Source organism: Patagioenas fasciata, chromosome 7 (assembly GCF_037038585.1).
Source record: "Patagioenas fasciata isolate bPatFas1 chromosome 7, bPatFas1.hap1, whole genome shotgun sequence".
NCBI lineage: Eukaryota > Metazoa > Chordata > Aves > Columbiformes > Columbidae > Patagioenas > Patagioenas fasciata.
The window spans coordinates 21,985,633-22,008,508 of NC_092526.1; the positions used below are offsets into that span (position 1 = coordinate 21,985,633).

Sequence of the window (22,876 nt, forward strand, 5' to 3'; positions counted from 1 at the left end):
CTAACATCATATTTGTAAAAGATAAAAACCCACGGCTATTTCAAAGTTACCCTATTTTTCATCATACAAACAACATATTTATTAAGAGAACTGGTTTCATCACAATCTTGAATGTGCAAATACAGTTGGTCTTTACAATGATATCACTTAGAAAAATATAAAGCTTGCCGTAAGTCACCAGTGTCAAACAAAAAAACTTGTCCTGTCTAAACAAACATATTTTTAATTATAATTCTGTATAAATTAATTTTAAAATACATGTTTCTACTGATGTTAAAGCAAATATTACTAATAATGTGTGGATTTTATTTTAAATTGCTTTATAATGAAAATGTCAACTTACTAAAGGATGCTACTTCTCTCACCACTTTTACTAGGAATAAGCAAAGAAATAGCAAATACTGCAACCTCCCTGAGGACCGAAATAGCAAAATTCAGGACAAAATTGTGGAACCTATTACCAAAAAAAAATAAACATTTGCAATCCACCAGAAGCTACAGCTGCAGAACACAGTGCTTGAAGCACCTATACGCTTTGAGCTCAAGATACAGTCATAAAACTAAGTATCTAAAACACTAGGTGTATGTGACATCATACATGGGATTTTCCTAAAAGTATGAAGATTTCCCATTATTCCTCAAAAAAGGATCTTTTTCTTCCTTTTCTCTTACAGGTATAGCTGTATCAGAAGCTCAGAGAAAGGGAACCCAGTACTTGCCAAGTAATTACGGTCGGGCTTCATTTCCTGTAAAAGGCACTTGAGTTTCTTACCACTGTCCTCATCTCTTAAAATCTGAAGCTCAGAGTGCTTTGTTCTTAAGGATGTTATAAAGAAAGCACTGCGGCCTTTAAGCTTCCACCCACTTAAAACTGTGCAGATATGATGAGGCAAGATACATTGCTTAATGCTCCTGTTGTCACCGTGCAGCAAGTAGAGGCGGTTCCAGGGAACACTGACCTCCCTGACGCTCAGCTTCATGTAAAAGCTTCAGTAAATTAAGTTTCCCATTCCGAAGTGATCAGATTCCTGTCACAGATGTGTAATTATCCAACAACTCCTAGCTTTCCCTCTAAATCCTTGCAGAACATTTGTTAGCCTCAATGCCTCTCCTGCTAAAGTTAAAAAAGCCTTTGGAGCACAGAGTGGATGAATTTTCCTATTTGCTTATTTAAAAAATACACTCCAGCATTAAACACTTAAGCTAAACCTGGAGAGATAAGAATCTATGGTGAGGCTTAAAGTTTATGATCTATTAAATTCGTACAAGGGAAAAATACATTCAAGCAATGTAAACTTTAATGCTCTGCTGGCAGCCAAACCACCACCTCGCTGGAAGCCACCCAGATCGGAACTCTGAAGCACTCGAGCAGCTTTCACCATCAGCCGCTTCTGCCATTTTCATTTGTTCAACCACTGCAACAGTTGGTTCACTTGGAACCACTAAGGACCAACTGACAACTTGGAAAGCAGGAAGCTCAGCTTTCTTTTCCAAATGATGAGCAAGAAGGAAGAGTCACTGGATTTGATCTGTTAACTCTGAATCTTGCAAGGCATGGTGACCAGAAATAACTGATTCATTTCACAAACTACAGACAATTCTACTTAATCTGGTTTAAATGCATAATACATTTGGATATATTTGTTTCTTCTTATGTATCTAGCACAATTAGGATTCATTTTATTTCACTAATAAAGTTAGCTAAAAGCTTTCTAAAGCATGGGAAATTATGTTTCTTAAACATTAAGACTCTAAGCTGTATAACTACTTAAATAAATGCATATAGATGCGCACCCTCCTGCATAGCAAGACGCATGATCAAATTAGACCAATTAGAATCAACTTTTCTTTAAGAAAAATAATTAAGCACAAATGCAAAATAAAATTAAAAACAATTATTTAATCAGGATTTCCTGCTCGCTGATTTAAGCCATGATTAAAATTAGTAATATAATCACCCTGATTTCAGTCAATTCCTCCAGCACGGACCCAGCCCCAAAGGCTTGCGCTACCCCAGCCTTCCCCATCAATCTTCAGCATGTCCAACCTCACTCAAGCCCTTCTGCTCCCCTCTTCTGGGACTCAGTTTGACTGGAGGTCGATCAACTTTACAAGTGTTCATGTTCCTACCACCTACTACATCCTACCCAGGAAAAGGCTGGCTGCCAGGACTTCTCTGCTGCCACGTCCCTCAGGAATGAAAGGAAGGAGTGAGACCTCCAGGGACAAGGTGCCTGGGAAAGCAGACCCGTAGTTTCTGTCCCAAACACAGCACCTCAACAAGGATGGAGTCAGGACGAAGGGAAATGTAGGATTCAAAATACCTTCTGATGCTCACTAACCCTTCTCCACTGCTGCTGAACTTGATCCTCAAGTACTGAACATAAAGTGCAGTATTTGTCCCTTGTTACCTTCAGTAACCATTAGAAGTTTTCCACCCGCAAGCCCACCTGAGAAACTGGGGTATACTATGGCGGCCAGTTTCTGTTTAACCGCTCTCCAGCGATCACAGCTGGAGCACCGGCACTCCCAACAGAAATCCTGATCACTCTACTCTTCTTCTTCTACCCACCCTCCTCTCCACCCAGAGCAATTTGGCAAACCAAATTTCCGTTTTCCTTTTTTACAGCCAAAACACACCAAGCAAAATAGAAAGAATAAAAAGTTCCTAAAGACAATGCTTTTCTTCCCCCTACCCTAGTGTGCTTTTATGTTTTAGGGGAGCTACAGTTCAGAAAATACTCTACTGCATAAACACAATTTACTAACTTCAACATTTTCTTGTGTAAAAAAACTCAGCATGGATGCCAAAAATTTAGATTGGGAGTAATCTGGATTGGAAGCGAATACTACTTCAATACAGAACCTTTTATCAAGAATACAGAAAGCATATAGGATTATTTAAGTCTGTCGTATTTCCATAATCTCCATTCTTCAGTACCAAAATTACACAGACCTAACTTTGACTGTGATGCACATATATACACAGTAGCTTTTCCCAGGAGTCCCAACAGTATTCTGCAATCATTCAGGATTACCAGGCTCTTAGAAAACCCAAGGAAATATCAAGACTAATTCCAGATCAGAGTTATTACTAATAAGCAAGTTTACTTCAGCTTGCTGAAGAAAACAATTTACTTGCTGAAAGAAAAAGCAAACAAGGAAAAAAAATGTTTAGGAAAAAAATAAGAATGAGAGAAATAACAGGCTTTTTATTTGAAATAAGAGAATAATAAATAAATACAGACTATCCTTTAATATATTGATTCTCTCTTCAAAATGGAACATGTTAATGGGAAATTCTGTCCTAGGCAAGTTAAAACAGAATTAAAACAATCACCCAAGTACTAATTTACTCTATTCTCTGCAGCACTTGCCTTTTAGAAAACCAGATTCAAACATGGGCCTATATTTGTAAAAAAAGGCTGTCTTCTCCCATGTCTCAATTTGACATGATATAAAAATCTCGTGAGAATCTGGCATAAGCGTGAGCTCACTATGAAGAACACATCTGCAACAGAAACAGCAATATCACAAGCCAGAATCTGTGCATTTCAGTGGCACAACATACAGTCATACACAACACCCGTTCATGCTACAGCCAGCCTAAAGAATCTTTCATGACTGCTGCGCTCATCCTAAGTAAAAATACACCATCATCTTTAAACATGACGCATTCTCATTCTTCTCTGCTCCCACATAAACCATCCAAATTCGTAAAATTCTCAATTACAGCTGAATGACAAGAAACTATTAATAAACTTACTGAGACCTTACTGGTTAAGCAAATAAAGCAGCTGAGTTTTTGCACTACAAGCAAAAACAGCAAAAAAACCCCAATCCTGGAAGTCTTAATAAGATCAGGTAGCTTTCATGTTCATGGACTAATATAGTGTATGTAGCCTCTGTGACACAATCTGGCATCTGGAAACATTTTGTAGACTGGAAACTCAAGGAGGAAAGAAACTGTACCTTTATGCTCAGATATACAACTATCATCACATCTTAGGCAACAACAAATACAAATAATACACATTTATCAGATTTTTTACAAAAGTGACCAACAAAATTTGCTGCATCTACAACATCAGTTATTCAAAGAGTGTCAAATAGATGTCACCAGTTTATTTACCAATTTGTTGCCATATGGGTTCATATTGGAAAACTGAAATTCACATTCCTGTTGTGGTAATTCAAAGTTGTATTTGGCATGCAGTTTTGCTTTTTGTAAGGTGTTCAAAGACAACAGCACACACAAAAAATAACTTGCAAAGCATCATGCCTGACCATCAGACACTGCGGCACTGCCTCCAACCTCAAAAAATAAGCTACCCAAAGACACTCATATGTATCACCCAAAATCTCTTGTCTCTCTGCCTTGTCAGCAATGACCTGAACATCCCCCATTTACAATACAGCACTTTCTAGCTATGCGCTTCGGTCTTCTTAGTTACACCCACAAAGCAGTCAAAACTCAATAAACTTCAAACATAAAGTTGTGTGAGTACAATTATGTGAGCTGTGGCACAAGATTTAGCCATACAATCACATACGGTATGTAAAATAATACCATATAACAGTCCTCCTAAATTCCTGATAGCATCTACTGCAGGGCTCTTGAATAAGTGGCCACATATCCCACACACAAGTTATTGGCATATAAAACAATTGACAGAACTACAGACATTTACAAGCTATACTGAAATGCAAACAAGAGACTATTCTGGTAGCATGTAAGCGTACAGATGCAATTGTATTCAAGTCCACCCCAGTCCTCTAATTTTAAAACTTTAAAACATAAATTTAAATCTATACAGCTAAGCCACGATGTCCTTGTAAGCCAAGACATAGAAGACAACATTCAATGAAAACTGTTGCTGAAATGTTGTAGTGCATTCCAGAAAATATTATTTTATTTAATTTCACTTCTATGTCCCCAGTAGTCACTTTTTGATACTGACAAGGCATTGCATTTTTTAAAAAATAACTTTGTGTGATAGTTATATATGCCAGAGCTTTTCAGTTTGCTTCCTCCATATTAGAGCTTCATACAGTATCAGTAGGACACGCTAAACCAGGGTGCTGTGGTTTTCTGTTCTCAATACATCAGAACCTTTAAAAACCTGTGTGAGAGATGTGGGCTTATGCCAAATTTTCACAGTGAATCACAAGTACGGTCAGATAAACCATAGCACACATGGTGTACACACTGAGGGCCTGCATATCCGAAGGCAACACAGGCAGATCCATGACAGAAGCCAACCAATGGGATCGGAATCCACAAAGCGGAAGTCCAGGCTGGGGCACAAGATCAGTCCCAGTGCCAAATGGTCCGTATCTGGAAATATTCTCCAGTTAAAACTGGCACAGGCATCAGTGGCGATGCAGCACTAATTCAGTATGGACTGGCAGCCTCCTGCACTGCCCCAAAGCTCATACTCTCCATTAACATCACAAGGTATCACAAGTTTAAAATCGATGAGAGCACAAACTTCTAAAAATACATTGCACTGCAAATAGAGCACATTTATTAGTTTGATCTGACATCATTCTTTCACATATATAAGGCAATGTCTACAAACATGTTTGTATTTTGGGGCCTACTGCTTTCAGGCAAGATACTTCTTTGTAAAATGTCTACACACAAAGTGTGGTGATAACATCCCATGAGCACAAACGCAAAATGTAAATCCAAGTATGGCTGGCAGCTTATGCTGATTTTCAAACAGAGCTACCTAGTGAGGATGCACAATTATCGCGACCCAGGAACACTGTGCACACACAGTACGTTACAGTACTAAGCAAACACCAGGGTTTTGATTACTCTGTAACCCATGAACCTGCATTAGAGGATGTAAATTACAGTACCTAGAAAAATCCAACACCATGAGTCCTAAGAAAGAAAAAAGTCAAAAGCACCATAACCATCACATTAAAAACTAATTTCACAATGATGTTTTTCAATGTCTAAAAAGTGGTACTCAAGAAACATAATTTTTCTCTAAAATAAATAGATATATATAAGTTGTGCTGCAATAATAATTTCAGGCTTATATGCCAGGTGCAAAAATACCTCATCTATACAGTCTGCGTGAATATTATATGCACACGTATTCATAACAAGTGTCGCAATACTGAAGAAACCTACTCTCAATAAACTTAAACTATATACTGGGCCAGCGGTGGTTGTTTTTCTAAAAGCTTCAGTTTCCCACAGAAGATGAGCACAAAATGCCTGCCACTTTGCTCAGCATCTTTAACATATACTGTAATTCCTTTCCAGGTATTTTCTAGAGCATTTCATGTCAATCTACCTGGAGAAGCGTGTGCAAAAGTGACACAGAGTGATACAAGTCTGACAACTACCGGTGTGGAAAATGGAGAAACACGGACTGCGTTACGCATTTTCAGGATGTCAAATCCCTGTTACCAAGTCCTTACATAGCTTAACAACCCCTCCCCCCTCCAAAGAAAAAAAAAAATCACCAAACCAAACAAAACCAGAAAGAAGCAGCTATGGAGAGACTTGAAAAACAAAGACTCCCCATTTTCACTATTATTTCAAGTTAGCAAGTTTCCTGTTTGAGCGATGACGTTTTGCAGACGCTACAAGAAATGCTACACGGTATTCATTAAACTGGGGCAAATGAAGTAAAATGATATATCTGCTCGGCATGCAAGTATCCATCTATAAAAGTTCTCCTCCGCCACTAACCGGCGTTCAGCAAGTAGTTATTTTAGCTAAAAGCAGCGAGCAATCCACGAGCTGTATAACTGCTACATCTTGTGGCAATACATTTCAACGCAAGGAGGAAAAGCAGACAATACCCGAAAGGGAATAGCGAAGGGACTTGTTTGCTCATAACCTTCATACAGATATTCCCTGCAAACACCCACAACACCCTGCTGTCGCTGTCGGTGTAACACAAGAGGGGAGGAGCAGGGGAGGGAGGAGAAAAATATTATCATCCAAGGCGTGATGGAGGACAGGAGAAAGTTGCAGTCATTTCGCGGTGGCCGCAAGGCGCCCTGTCACTTCTGGCCGTAAAACCTGCCGCCCCCGGGGGCGCCTTCCCCGCGGGGCCGAACCCTGCGGTGTCGGCCCCTCTCTCCTCCCCACCTCCATGATGCCAAAAGTGCCCGACTCCCTTCATCAGCAACAACGGCCGCATCCTCCGGCGCAGCACTTTCACTTTACCGCTGGCGGAGGGAAACCGATTTCGGGGAGGACGCGGCGAGCTGCCGCCCGAGAACAGCCACCGCGGGCACCGGCGGCGGGCGGACGGCCCGGGAGCGGAGGGAGCGCGGCCGATCCCCCTCCGCGGCCCGGCGGCGGGGGGAACAACGAGGCGCGGGCGGCGCGGCCCCGCTCGCCTAGCGGCGGAGGCTCCCTCACCGCCGCCGGGCCCAGCGCTGACCCCGCACCGCCGCCGGGGACACCAGCCTCTCCCGCCGCCGCTCCCCTCCAGCCCGGGACCGGCCTCCGGCGGCGGCCGCCGGGCCCCTCCCCGAGGGCCGGGCCCCCCGCGCAGCCCCGCGGCGCGCTGGTTACCTTCCTTGGGCGGCTTGCCGGGCGGCGCGCCGTGGAGCTGGGAGGCCGCCGCCGCGGAGCAGCCCTGCAGGCTCGGTGGGGACGTGGAGAGCCGGGACCAAGATGGCGGCCCCTCCAAACTTCCACTGCTACTTTGGACACTCATCAAGCTACTTTCCTGGAGCCCGGCAGCCGCCGGGGGCGGCGGGGGAGGCGGCGCGGCGGGGGGACACCCAGCGCCGCGCTCATGGCCGGGGGGCCGGCCCGACACCGGCGCGGGGAGGCCGCCGGCGGGGAGCGGGCTCCGAAGACAGGCGGGGCGTGGGAGAGACGGGGCGCGGGGCCGGCGCAACCTGCCCGCACCTCTGCACTGCGTCGCCGCGGCCGCCGCCGCCGAGCAGCCGCCTGTGTCTGAGGCTAACCTTCCCCGCTGCCGCCGGGGAGGGGAGGGCTCAGGCGGGGAGGGGTCATGCGCAAACACGATCGTGAGCCGAGCGAGCGCCGCGCTCCGCCGGCGCCCAGCCGCGCCGCAGCCGCCCAGGGCCGCCGGGCGGGGAGCGGCACCCCCCGCGCACGCACCTGCCCCGCGGCCCCGCGCGCCGGAAGGCTCCCGCCTCCAGAGCTGCCCCGGCTCCTGCCCTGGGCCGGCCCGCAGCCGCCCGCCGCCTGACCCCCGCTCCCTCCCCACGCACGCCCGTCCGTCCCGCGGCCGCGACCTCCCTCCCTGCCACCGCCCACGGCACGGCGCTCACCTTCCGGGCCTCGGGCAGCGCTCCGCTGGCTGCCGCGGCGGAGCCGTAGGCGGCTCCCCCGAGGCCGCGGCGCTTCTCTCCGGCCAGATGTCCTGGACGGCTCGGTTCGCCCAAGTCGGAGCCCCTGTGCCGGCCGCCGCGCCTTCCCTCGCGTCCCCGGCGGGGGAAGGCGCGGCGGCCGGCACGGGGGCGGGAGCGGAGCCCGTACGCGGCGCTGCCCGGGCCGGGGCCCCACCACCGGCACCACCCGGCGTGGGACTGCGCGGGGCGAGCCCAGCCCGTGGCTGCGGTGAGTATGGGCAGTAACAGCGGGGCTGAACGGGGCACTGCCCACCGCCGTCGAGGTAAATGTTTTTGGCAGCTTTCCTGACAGGGTTCTGCAGGATTTCAAGTGTTTTTCTTTCTCCGAACAGGACTGTGCGGTCGTAGAAACTCGGGGGGACTCAACCCAAGAGAAGCTGTTGTCCAGAGGAAGAAGGTGTTGCTCACCGGCTGTAACCTGCCTGGTTGCAAAGCATCAGTTCCCACCAGATGAGCTGATCCTCGGGCAGGATCCATGTAGCAGGCCCCATCACCTCTCACCTGCCTCTCCACACAGGCTGAGCACCAGCCCTGACCTGTACATCTTTCCAAACGTAATTCTCTGCCTAGCGTTAGACTAAAGTCCAGACATAGCAAAATTTAAACCAACATATCACGTTTTCCTTTCTTAAAACTAACATAGTCTTCACTGAGAAAGTGAGGCACGTGGCAAAGTCCATTCTGGAACAAAGCCTTTTAATTTATGAGTGCAACATAAGTATGACAATTAGTTTGATTACTTAAAAAAATACCACAGTTTGCAGATACATTGCATATATATATGTACTGCATATATATATATTGCATATTTTTCATATATAGCATATATAAATAAGTATTTTCATCACCCAGGCATGGTGCTCATTTTGTGGTTGCTGTGCGGAGACGTCCTGGCCATCTACTAACCTACTTTCCCCTTTGTCTGAGAATGGAAGGAGTACATCACTGATGTGGGGTTGGATCTGTGCACAACACAGATATTGCCAGTTCTATCTTTTCCTTTTAAAGTGACATCTGTCAAATTATCTAAGATCTTCACCTCCCACAAGTATACAACATAGCTGCAAGTTTCTTAGCAATTTGGTATTAACTTGGAGTAAAAATTAGTATGTTTATTCGCTAAATAAGTCTGTTCCAGGACATATACGTAGTAATAGCTGTATTTTTTTTGGCAGAGAAGAGTGATCTGATACTTCAACCAAGACTTAACTGGACTTACTTTTTAAGGACTTGATCCTACAGAAGACTTCTCAGACTTTACCTCAGCAAACTACACCAGGAAATTGCAAGTAGCTAGGCATGAAGTAGAACAGTGCTAGTTCACTCTGACTGCAATATTAATAGTTAGCAGCTGGCATAGAAACTTCTTGCAAGATTAAAAACAAACCATACTCACAATCCCACAATCCATATGATAACATAAGTGAATGTGTACCTCATTTCCTGATGAGCATATTCTGCTGCAAGATGCTGGTTTTAAAATCTGCCAAGTAAGAAGCAATAATTTAAAGAAATTCAGTCTCTTTGGTTATACTCATTTGCAACCACTTAATACAAACCCTTGCTACCCTTAGAAAAACATGTGAAAAAGCATTATTTTGCCACTTTTGCTTAAAATCTGTTGCCCACAAGTTATTCCCCTGATATGGTTGGGACTCCTTGTTTAAATAAAGCACCACACACTTTGACTAGAGGAACAGAGTATGAAGAGGAAGATCCCATTCATTACTTCTTCTATCAGACATGCAGTTTAAATGTTACAAAAATTCTGAGATGTCTTTTGAACTGTCATAAATTAACACTGTGAAAAATAATCAGATCTTTGGAATACCTTGTCATGTGTTAGAAGGCATCTCACTGAGGGACCGGAGTGAGTGGGCAGATACTGCAGGACTCCCCACCAGAGCACTCATTAAACACAGCGCCTGTTGCTTGGCGGAAACGGGTACCTGCTGCAAAATACAGGTTGGGGTCTATTTTCCTAATATAGCAGAGCTATATCTCTTGGTTTTGGGAGCTGTTGATGTAGATTGAAAACAGAGTGTGAATTCTATAGATTATCTCCAGATGAGACAACCTAGATAACTTTAAAAATACATGGAGCTGGTGTATTTCCCTTCTATAGTTCATAGAAAATCTACTTTGGTCATGTGTTAGAGCTGACACTGATTTTAAGGCACCCCCTTATTTGTAAAACTACATCGCTTCAGTGTTACCAGTTTAATAGTCTCACAGCAGCAGAGAAGAACATCTTCATTAATACCTTTTAGAAATTTCCAAACATATTCTAAAAGACTTCCTTTATTATATAGCATCATAAAGGTACATAATGCTTTTCAGAGTCACTGGCAATGCCCTGCTTTCAGTTTGCAATAAAACTTTATGGTCCAGTGGCCAGACGGATAAACTCTCCCTCACAGTGGTGAGCAGTCAGCTCTGTGTCACCCACTCAAAATGTTAAAAACTACATGCAACTCAAATAGTAATGAATATTGCTTTTTTTAAAAAAATATATATAATAAATATTAAATCTTTGTCTTCTGTTTTTCAGAGGCAGAATAGTCTGCTATAAAAGCTTTCCATGTAAACACTACATATCATCAACATCAGGCATAACTTGACGTAGTAGATATGGGGAAATCCCCTTTCAGTGGAATTGCACTGGATAATAATGAAGAAAGTGTCACATACATACTTACAAAGAAAAACTTCACTCCAGGCAAAGCCCAAGAAAGCTCATTTAGTTTTTCTAACTGTAAGGAAGAGAAACTCAAAATCCACAGCAGAATAGAGAGGAGTGAAATGCCTTTGTGCTCTTTTTCTCGTGGGAATGTGTCAAATGAAAGTTAGCAAAGGTTTATTCACAGTAGGAACTCTCAAATCAAGGACACTTGAAGAGAAAAGCATAATGAAATTTCATTATTCCAAAAATTAAAAAGCCAAACAAAAATCTTGAAAAACTTTAAAAATTGTGAGAGCTTTCTACTTTGCCACTGCAATTATTTGTCCAAGAAACTTTTATTGCAGTAATTTCACAATCTACCCCAAAATCTTTATAAAGTAAGATAAGTTAACTGTCATATAGCAAAGGAAAGGGCTTAAAAGAATTAATGGGCTGCATAGTGAAAATAAGGAAGACTACAGCAGAAGTTAAGTTTCTGGAGACATCTGTATTGCATTGATAAAGATAACCGTGCACTCAGGTCAAATCTCAATTTCAAAACTTTTTCATGCATCCTTTACAGAACAAAAAGATATCATTTCAAACATTACATGTGGTAAAATCCAAAGTTTATCCCAGGTCTTCTTGTGGAAGAACATGCCCTCATGAAAAAGATGTACTCTATTAACATCAAATAATACATGTTCTTAGTAACTGGGTATGTCTTATGTCTCTTTTTCCCACCAAGATCAGTTTTATATTTACTGGCTTAGGTTTCATGCAAGCAACAGATACTCCAATACCAGCAAGTGGTGACTGATCAGGTCAGGCAACTGATTATATGAATAATGTATGTTTATGTGTAGGTTCTAAATAAGACCCCTTTTAATTAAGTCAATAATTAGAAGGAAGGCCTCAAATTCATTTGACAATCAGAAGCAGCAGAGGTAGAAGAGGAATTTGACTTAGCAGGCTTGTACTTCTCAGAATGTAAGTCAAGAGTTTTCAGAATTATTATAAATGACAACATCTCTGGAAAAGTATTAAACTACATGCTTCACAACTTAAATCACTCTATCAGCTACAGATCAGGGCAATGTCAGGAATCAGAGATCATTAGGGACTTTTCCTTGAATGCTTTTGGTACCTATTTCCTTTACCTGCTTCTTTTGATTAATAGTTCTAAAATATGACCCACAATTGTATTACAGTTCTTTTTACCTTTTCATATATTTAATCAGAAGTATTTCATATGTAGCTTTCTTCCATTTTCTTCAACTTGGAATAAGTTACTTTCTTTGACAGACAGTAAGGCAACCCAGCCTTGTTTCTACCCTTTTCTCAAACAAGCAATTATCTTCTGTAAGCAATATTCAAGTAATTTGATTTAGAATCACAGAATTGTTTAGGTTGGAAAATACCTGAAGTTCATCGAGTCCTACCAAAAACCTGACACTGCCATGTCCCTAAGCACAACCTCTACACATCTTTTAAACACCTTCAGAGACGGTGATTCAACCAGTTCCCTGGACAGCCTGTTCCACTGCCTGACAACGATTTCCATGAAGAAATTTTTCCTCCTATCCAATCTAAACCTCCCCTGGCACAACCTGAGACCATTTCCTATTGTCCTATCGCTTGTTACCCAGGAGAAGAGATCAACACCCACCTCACTGCAACCTCCTTTCAGGTAGTTATAGACAGCAATGAAGTCTCCCGTGAGCCTCCTTTTCACCAGGCTGAACAGCCCCAGTTCCCTCAGCTGCTCCTTGTAAGATTTGTGCTCTAGACCCTTCACCAGCTTCGTTGTTCTTCTTTGACATGCTCCAGCACCTCAATGTCTTTCTTGTAGTGAGGGGCCCAAAACTGAACACAGCATTCAAGGTGAGGCCTCACCAGCGCTGAGTACAGTGGCACAATCACTTCTCTAGTCCCGCTGGCCACACTTTTCTTGATAAAAGCCAGGATGATGTTGGCTGCCTTGGCCACATGGGCCCATCAATTATTTGCAATGCCAGTGAAACCGAGGTTTTGTTTGTTAAAAAGGCTTCAAATTCTTTGTTAGTTCTGGCACTTTGGATAAGAGATCGACAATGGTATTTTTTTAAAGCATAAGCTATTACAGTATACCATGCTGTTTATTTGCCAGTATGTATGAATTTTATACATAGATATATGTATACACACATGTACACATACACTCACCCTGTAACTATGCCAGCACCAGCAGCCAATCTGGTTTAACTATCATAGTAGAAAATATTCCTTTAACTAAATAGACATACTGGTACAGCAGCTTGAGTAGAAAATGCCTACATTATTTCATCATTGAAACGATGTATTTATGACATTTCTAGGTTAGATGGAATGTAGTATGCTGGGAAAACCTAACTTGGGAGAAGAAAATATTGTTTTCTGTCTTCGTGAATGCTGGAAGATTGTAGCTCAAACACCATTCACTGCTGAGCACATGTGGACCCTCCCTGTATCAGACCAATGCACTCCTGGCCAGTATGTGCTGGAACGACAGGCAGAATCTTCCAGTCTGTGTCCTGTAGCTCAGAGGGTTTAAAATGCAGTTTTGGCACCAGCACAAGGTAAAATGCCGAGTGACTGCGCCTGCACATGCAGACCAACTCAGACTGTAACAGCTTCTGCACCTGATTCTCACGTGGCATTTCTATTTATGACCAAATAGGAACGTTGCAATTGTACTAACATTAATTTTCAAGTTTAGTTAAAGTTTTCTAAAACCGATTTAGAGCAATAATATTTTTATAGGAAAAAGTTATTTAGATCTTGATTAAATAATTTTTGAGGCTCACTGAATTAAAGCTGTCTCCCTGAGCCACATACTGTACGACATGCTTTATGATCTTTTTAATATAGCACTTGCTAGCAACTCTGAGTTGCAAGGTAACAAATGCATACATAACTAATATAGTAGCAAAAATACCTCCCCCAAATATACCAGCGCATCAAGAAGCAGAGAAGCCAAAATGGAAAAAAAAAAAAATTGTATCACAGTAAGCCTACATTCAAGGAACAAACACCATGTAAGCACAGATCTATTTTTATCATCCATGCAATTGTCATAAACTGCATTTATCATACCTTTGATATCACCATCATCAGTCAGATCCAGTGATCCACCTCTGCTATGATTATTTGTACTGCAAATCTCCAAGAAGCCTGCAAACAGCTTTCCTTCAAACCAAACACAAAAATTAAATGGGTCTTTTTTACCATAGAAATGTTCCTCTCGGCTCCAGTCTCCCTGCTCTAGCTACTAAGATTATTAGCTGCATTCTAGTCAGAATCAAGGGCACTTTTACAATCCCTTCTTATGTGCGTCATTTTAATAAAAAATATTTCAGTTTTAAATGTTCCCTGAAGAAGAAATGAAAAAACCCAACCTGATGGATGCTACAGTCACTTTTTCCCCCCCGCCCCCCGTCTGTTTTCATGTTATTCTAATGCTTTTCTTCCCATGTCCCTTGCAATCTACTTTGCTGTTTCCTGCAATTTTTTCTTACACTTAGACTATTCCTTTTATAATGCTGCTCTCAGGTAAACAGGCCCCTCTTATCTGTCAGGCTTATTCTCCATCTTTCTTTAAGCTCATGCTTTTCCACACATCTTTTGTACTTCTGTCTCACTCTTTCCACCTTATATCTTCTTTCCTGAAGTATCTGTCTTGCCTAGAGCTTATTTTGTTGGCTTTGATTTTAAGCTATTAGAGACAGACAATGTTTGCAGAGAGCCATGTCTGTATGTGGTTCCTAATAGCAATGGGGCATGTCTTGATGCTTTTTTTCAGGCAAAAGTAATACAAGTTTAGGGCTGCTGCGGTTTGGTTGGTTGTTGTTAATTCTTGAATAAAGCCTTCAAACTTTGGCCAAATAATATCAACGCTAAGCCTGACAGATGATGAAATATTAGATGGTAAAGTGACAGCATTATAATTTACAGATTCCCCGCCTCTGATCCCTTCCAGCTCCAGCTGAGCTGGTCTAGAACTTCACAAAGCCCCTTGTGGTGGCAACAGGGGAGTTGCCATGCCCCATCTGACCTGACACCCACCTAGTCCAGTATCCTGTCCAGGCACCTTGTATTCCTCCAAGAAAATGACAACAGCCCCACAGTCAGCAGATTTGGGACTACCTTTCCTTCTCACCCACCACACACGCACAAGGTCCTAGAAAACAGCAGTACAGGAGATGAGCTGGCCAGCAGATTCCTGAAGGGTACTGAGAAGAACCTATGATTTCAGACAGCTGAGGAGATAAGAGAGGAAAGGTTCTTAGGCATATTATTTAGCTTATCAGTCAATAGTTCCTGATTAGGCCAAAGGTGGAAGATATACATATAAAGCTCATCACAAAACAATAAAATTAATGATGCCAAAGAAAGCACGGAGGGGTAGAAAAAGAATGGGCTTCCAAAAGCAGATTTTAATTGGCTTAAGGACTGAATGGGTGGGTAGATCTTTTGGAAGAAATTCAGAAGGAAACAGGAGCATAGGAGAGCTGACAGTTACTAAGAGAAGTGTATTAAAGGCACAACAGCAGACTACCCTGATGCAAAGAAAGCACTGAAAGAGAGCAGCAAGGCTTCATCAGGAGCTATTTAACTAAAAGACAAGAAGCAATCACACAAAAATGTGGAAACAAGAACAGATGACTGAAAGCGTGTTCAAAAGAATAGCACACGCATGGGGAACAAATCAGGGAGGCTAAGAGGCAAAATGAATTAAACTAGGGAAGGACCTAAAAGCCATTAAAAGGTTACACACACACATGCACACATGAAACAAGGGAGACAAAGGAAGGTTCAAATCCAAAATCTAACAAGAAAGATAGCAAATAATGTGACACAGAGAAGACTAAAATATTCAATGGTCTTTTTTACCTAATGTGTCTACAAAAGCCTTAACATCAGATATGCACAGCAATTAATTTTAACAAAGGTCAAGAAGCACAGAGCAGAATAGGGAAGGAATGAGAAGTGATATTAAGATGTGCCAGGTTCCAGTCCTGCTGATTGAATAGTTCAGAAAGCAGTGGATAAAACTTGGCTGCCTGTAGCCTTGTGTCTCCTGTTTGGATTAGCCCAGAGCAAAAGCTCCTACATTTATGTCAGGAATATTCATAACATTCTTCTGCGAGTTTTCGAATGCCTGATATCATGGTTTCATTTACACTGAATTCCTTGTTGCCATGGAGGACTCTCTCTTTACCTGCTCCTTCTCACAGAAACTGTAAACATGTGGTAGCTTTGAGACCACCACCACTCAGACCGCTTGGGTTGGGAAGGGAGCAACAAGTTCAAGAGGCATAGTGTAGGCTGACTGGTCATACAGTGTGATCATATAAATTGTGTTTCCATAGGAAAATATGCTAAAAAACACCCTGTAACACTTACAAAGATAAAATAATATCTGCATGATATTCGGGGGGGGGCGGGTGTGGGTGTTTGTGGTTTTGTTTTTTTGAGAATTTGTGAAGTTCAAGAGAGAGACTAGAAGACTAGAAAGGATTAAAACACTGCCTGTCTTAGGAATTAGAGTTCAATTGACCTAACTTTCATACATTCTTATCCATCTATGAGGGCCACTATCATAAGTTACTAGGCAGTTAGTATATAGGCATGAACAATATGATAGAAAACAATTAAGCAATAGGACATTAAAATGTAATCTTAGGATCATTAGCATGTCAAAACTCTCTAATTTCCTTCTTAGAAAGGGTAACAGGCCTATTGAATAAGAAACAAGCAGTAAATGTGATATCTGCACTTTAACAAAGCTTTTAGCTGTGTCCTCTCTAATTTTACCTGCAATACAAAAAATGGTGTACATGAAATCAAGTAAGAGTTGACACATAAGTAGTTAAAATATTTATCACAATCGGTATTTATCAACCGTTTCCTGACAAAGCAGGATGGCACTGCAGTAACATCCTTCAGGGATTTCTCATCGGTCCTATTCTGTTCAATTTTTCATTGAACAGGTTGAATAATAAAACAGGGAGTAAATCTGTAAAATTTGCAAAAAAATCTAGAAGGGGGTTGCAAACTCATAGAAAAGCAGATCAGCATTCAAAATATCTAGATAACATGAGAAACAGTATAACTGCAACAAGCTCCTATTATATACAGAGAAACTAAGCACTATTCATGACAAAAGAAAATGGAGTAGATCAATACAATATGATGATGCTTTAACAAGGCAACAGGATTGCAGAAGGGGATAGGAAGGTTTGAGTGGATTTTAAACTAAGTATGAGTCAACAACACGATGATGTTGCAGAAGGGCATTGCTCATTCCAGGAATTGTGCTATATGTGAGATGCAGGACCTAATTATTCTACAATCTTCAGTGACGCAGAGGCCTCAGCTGGAGCATTCTGTGCAATTTTGGGCGACGCACTCCAAGAACAATTTCAACAACTTTGATGGAGTTTAAATAAAATCAACAAGAATGGTAAGTTATTTTGAAAATATGACTTAAAAGGAAAGGTTGAAGGAATGGAGCTTGGCTTTCTCAGAGCAAGACGACTGTGGGGAAAATGCATATTTTAAAAGGCAGCATACGGAGAGCCACGATCAACAGTTCTTTGTACCCACTTGAATTATCACAAGTAATTGCTTAATTTGCAGCAGAGTACACTAGATGAAAAAAATGAAACAACAACAAAAAAACCCCTATGTCTAGATTAGATGGAATAGGTTTATGGAGGTTGTGGAATCCCCTTCATTTGTGGTTTTTAACAGCAGCCTGCACAAACATCTGTCAGGGATGACCTAGTTACCCATTTCCTGCCTCAGAACAGCCATGGACTGGATGACCTTTTAACGTCTTTTTCTGCCCCTCTCCTTTTTTTTTCCCCCTGTAATGATTTCAGTACTAGAAAACCTGTTTCCTATAATTTGGCTGCTATAGGTTAGGCTGTACAACTGCTGTAAGCAGCCAGGGCCTTAGTAAAATAAAATAAACCTCCATGTAAAATAAGAAACAATTCAGAAAATGAAAAAATAAAGACACAGACTTCAGCAATTTTAAAACATAAACATGTGGAAAAAAAATATATATATATATCTCAATAAACCCAATTTTTATAATGGCAAATGCTATTAACATTTTTTTCACCAGCTTGCATGTATATATCTTTGCAAAAGTTTCATTCAATACTCACTATATTCTGTTAATAATGATAGAGTTGACTGTCATATTAAGTGACATGATCAACCACATTGTAAAAATCATAGTGCTGTTTTAAATTTAACTAAAAAAAAATTCTTGATGAATTGTTTATTAAAATACAGTTCTATTGTCCAAAACATCTATTTTATAACAGTTAAGATGTCAAACTGAGATTTTGAATTCTTTTAAAATAGGTAGTAAAAGGTAATTTGATTTTAATTCTTAATTTTAATCTGGGTTTATTTAAAAGAAAAAAAAAAAAACAAACTATGATTTTCAAGAAGGAACAAAAGTGATAATGAAATACAGAAAAACAACTCACAAAAAAACTGTGAATGAAGCTCTGTCAGTACCTCAGAGTTATGATGGTATCATAAACCACATGAGAGCTTTTCTCCCATGCTTAAGATGCTGTCATCAGAAACCTTCTGTGTTTATCCACAGTAGCATTAGGTATCACCGTTACCAGTACTTAGATAATAATCAACCTATGCGTACACACAGAGCTATTGTTACAGTTGATTTGATGACACTTTCATCCTGAGAGCTAATGCAAACCCTTTTAAAGAAACAAAAATATCATGTGTGTTCAAGTCTTCATGACTACTATTAAACTTCTAGATGACTTCCAAGAGTTCATTGTAAAAGATATATATTTCTTTTTCCATTTTTCATAACTACCAAGAAGGCCTCTTCCAATTATCTAAGCATGAAAAAAATTATGTTCCAGAATAGCATTTAAAAATCTTTATTTAAGATTACTTTCCTAGAAGTCTACAACATTTTCAGACCAAGCTTGTAGTTTACAAAACATACATAGCGTAGGATGGTTTCATGTGTTTCAATCAACCAATCAACAAAATAATGCAATTTCTACTACTGGCATGCAGTGGGATAAAAGGAAACATTGGTAAACCACAGACGTCTGGCTCAAAATATGGGATGTGTGGCCAAAGGTAATATTTCATATTACCAAGATCACCACCAAAAATCTGATCAACCTTTCCAAAATAGTGTGAATTATCAGAATTACACTAACTGCTAATTTATTCAAGATCAATGTAATTCTTATATTTGCCTCTGCTGTTTCTGTAGACAGGCGTGTTTAATTCTGTGTGTGTTTCCCAGATGCTGCTAGGTGAAAATGACCTGAGAAGGAATGTACTGAAGTAGCAAGACAAGAAAGCAAAATGCCCATTACTCCAGTTGGTGTATGACATTCATAAGGTGACTGAGGAGATTAGCTTTAATTTCCAGCTAGATTTTTACAATGCAGAAGTGTGAGCGGGAGGACATTGTGAGAACACTGACACATACCAATGGGTTCCTTTTCATTTTCTGGGTTGGATTTTTGACTGTCCTACATGCCAAAATGTAGCTCTTTCCCCCCCTTCCCAACTTCGTTTAAAGCACACAGATGAGATGTGAACTATAGAATGTAACAATAAGTGTAACTGTTTGGGAAGTATTGAGAAGAAATTACAATGGTTGTGCCTGTAAAAAGAAGTTCATTTGCACACAAAACCCCAAATGTATACTACCAACTGTGCAGTTTCTACCTACAAAGTGAAAATTTGTGCCTATACATATTTTTGTGGGTATGTAGAATTACTTCTTTTCAAACTGTCTCAAATTGAAATTTAATGTTAGGCCTCCCCATCCTTCCACTGCATACAGAATGAATGGCATCATAAGGGAATTTGTTTGTATCTCATCTCTTTTTTTTTTTTCACTAAATTGTATTCCCAGACTGTTCCAAGCAGCTGTTCATCTAATTCATCAGCAAGAACCATAGAATATAGTCAACAAGATTATACTGCTTTCCTTTGGCCCCTTTGGAGAAGCAGAGGAAAAGTAGAGAAGTAGGAGAGGAAAGAATGCAATATGTAAGTGTATAGGAAACCACAAAATTCCCACAGTCCTGAAACTCAGACCTTAGTTATAAGCAAAACCCCACAAACTGCTATTTGATGTGTTAATTGAAATCTAGCTTTCTACGTGGTCCCCTTCTCTCCTCAACACAAGTGACACGAGCTGCTCTTGACAAAGAAAAAAATTAAATGCCTGTCATGTAGTTTTGCCTTGCTTACTTCAAGAACAAAGGGTTAAGACAGACATTGAGAAAGCATCCAAGAGATTAGATAAACAAATCAAAATGCTTATGTATGTGTATATGTGCATATGATGATAATTCCTAGACATCTTTACCTCTCCTCTTGCTGCAACACAGACAAAAGATGGTGTCAAGCCTGTTAGACCTCCTCCCTTTCTCTTCTGCTGCAGCTTTCAGTAGGCACAATGCTTAAACAAACAGGGAGTTTGTAGTTCAAGACAATCACATCTTGGGGGCAAAATCTATGGCTAAATTAAAAAAAAAAAAAGGTCATAAGTTAAAGACTCAAACTGCAAACCAACCCAGAAAGTAACAGCAGATATTAAAACATGCCACGGGCTGCAGAGATGACACTGCACCTAATCAAAGAGCCTCAAAGATCAAATCAGACACGTTCATCACTTGCTTGTAATTTGCTCTATGGCAGACCAGCAGTGTTTAATAGAAGTATTAACAACCACAGAAAATACAGGTGAAAGAGAATTCTGCACATCCTTCAGTTAAGGCAGGATTTTTTACTTTGTATTTTTCATCCCTTGTTTCAGTATCAAGCACTGGTGGCTTTTAGTAGTGGATCTGCAGCCCAGTGGCAATCGGTACACTGGAGTATTCTTCATTATGGTCAGGCAATATCAGCTTTGCAGATTTTTCTAGAAGGCAGAAGAGGTTTTTCGTTGCACTCTCATTAGCTTCCTAATTCTCCAATAAATATTAAGAGGGTTGGATTAATAATTCTTGCCAATTTTAGTAGGAAGCAGTTACTGTCCACTAATAATAAATATTTATATTTGCAGTTGTTTTCTCTGTTATGTCACATCTTGACCCATAGCTGTTCTTTTCACAAACAATCCATATTTGTTGCATATTTGTAAAAGTAAGTATCAGTATGCAGATACTGTAGCATATTTTGAGGATGTCCTGCTGCTGCCTGGATACATGTGCAATTTAAGTCCCCCATTATGACCTTATTTTGAGATTTCCTCTATTTCCCATCTATGTTATATTTCAATCTCCCTTTTTTAGATTGTCTCCAATTTGTTGGCCCCATTCTTGTAATGAAGTGTCTCTAACTGAGTGCTTTCAGTCTGGTTTGACAGATGTATGACAGGATGAATCTAGTATCATAGTTCGTATACTAGAGAAAAAGATCAAAACTGCATCCTCCACAACATTGATTAAGGGACAGCTTGAATCCATAAGGCATTTCAGGACATACTGCTAAAGATATTGCCTTTGAGAACAGAAAAATTGAATCTATTGCGTGTTGTATGAAAAGCTAAATCCTGGAGATACTCAGCACACAGCCTGAAATGCGCTGGCATGAAATGAGGCAATTAAGTGGTCTCACAGTGCCAAGCTGAATACCTCAGGATGGTGACATCTAATACCACAATGCAGAACTTTGCTGTCTTGAGTAAAACTTTCAGTACTTTCAGACTCTAAAAGGGATCTGACACCTCACACTACTATACTACATCTTTCTGATTTGGTATACATCCATTTTTTTCACTTCATTTTTTTGAAATTATTCAATAAAATCCTTGTCTTCCCTTCTTAAGTTCTCTATCGTGTTTTCCTATTTGCAATCAAGAAAGCTCAAGTTTCTCAGGGACAATCACTGCAAAGAAATTCTGGGGCCAGCTTTAGTATGAGTCTTGTTTTACCATTTACAGTGACAGAAGAATTCCATAACATAGACAAGAGCTGCTGCTGAGCTTAAAGCTACGAGGCACCACTTGATCCAAGAGTCAGCTGATTTTAAGTGTGCAATCAAATACAGGCAGGGAAAACTGACTGATGTGTCAGAGCCTCCTTAATTTGGAGGAAGATATTACACAGTGCACTGAAGCACCCATTATAGCTGCTGTTGCTGCATATATGTGTAAGCTCAGCAGAAGGTGATCTCCATTGCTCTGGCAGGAGGCACCCAGCCACTATTCAGAGAAAGAACAAGTGCTTCCTTCCATGTCATTAATCGAGCTGAGAGAAGCAATCAGAAGTACAAAGCAGAGATCCAATTTCACAGGGAGAGGCTGAATTAAATTTTGGAGTACTCTGACAAGTATCCAGGGAGCTGCAGGAAACTATTACGCAATATAATTTTACCTACAGGATCCGTTCTCATGCAAACACATCAAGGACTTATTTTCTTAGCTGACATCTAAAAACCCCTATAAAAAAAGAGTATGTTAGTCTTACCTGGAAGATATGAGGCAGCAGTCTTTCACATTGTAGGCAACATACTGGCCAAAGACTCTCTGTAATATAGCTGATGTCCACAGCACACTACCTACTGAACAGTGGGTCAGTCGAGAGTCCTCTTCCTTTTTTCATGAGGTACAAGATACCTCCCAGAAATGTGTGCATGACAATATGTGCTTTACAAAAGGTAAGACCTGAGGATAGGAAGCTAATACAGAACTAAACAGAACCAAAAAAGAGAGCTGAAAAAATAAACAGTGTCATGAAGGGCTTTAAAAACTTTATTATAAATGGTGTGCTTTATTAATAAAAATAATTAAAAAGAAAAAAC

At 40.9% G+C, this 22,876-nt stretch overlaps 1 protein-coding gene across 4 annotated transcripts in view; it reads right to left on the minus strand.

Moving 5' to 3' along the window:
- TLK1 (tousled like kinase 1) overlaps positions 1–8,411 on the minus strand; it is a 69,842-nt gene extending 61,431 nt beyond the window's left edge. Inside the window, exon 1 of one of the 4 annotated variants that reach the window (XM_065840817.2) lies at positions 8,284–8,411. Coding sequence is in view for 2 of the 4 variants with exons in the window: in XM_071811062.1 (XP_071667163.1) it covers positions 7,553–7,697 (145 nt within the window). In the remaining 2 variants the exon portion in view is untranslated. Of the gene's footprint in view, positions 1–7,552; positions 7,867–7,894; positions 7,916–8,283 lie in introns of those variants that run through there. The other 3 variants (XM_071811063.1, XM_071811062.1, XM_065840816.2) reach the window with 3 other exon arrangements.
- Between the last annotated feature and the right edge of the window lie 14,465 nt (positions 8,412–22,876).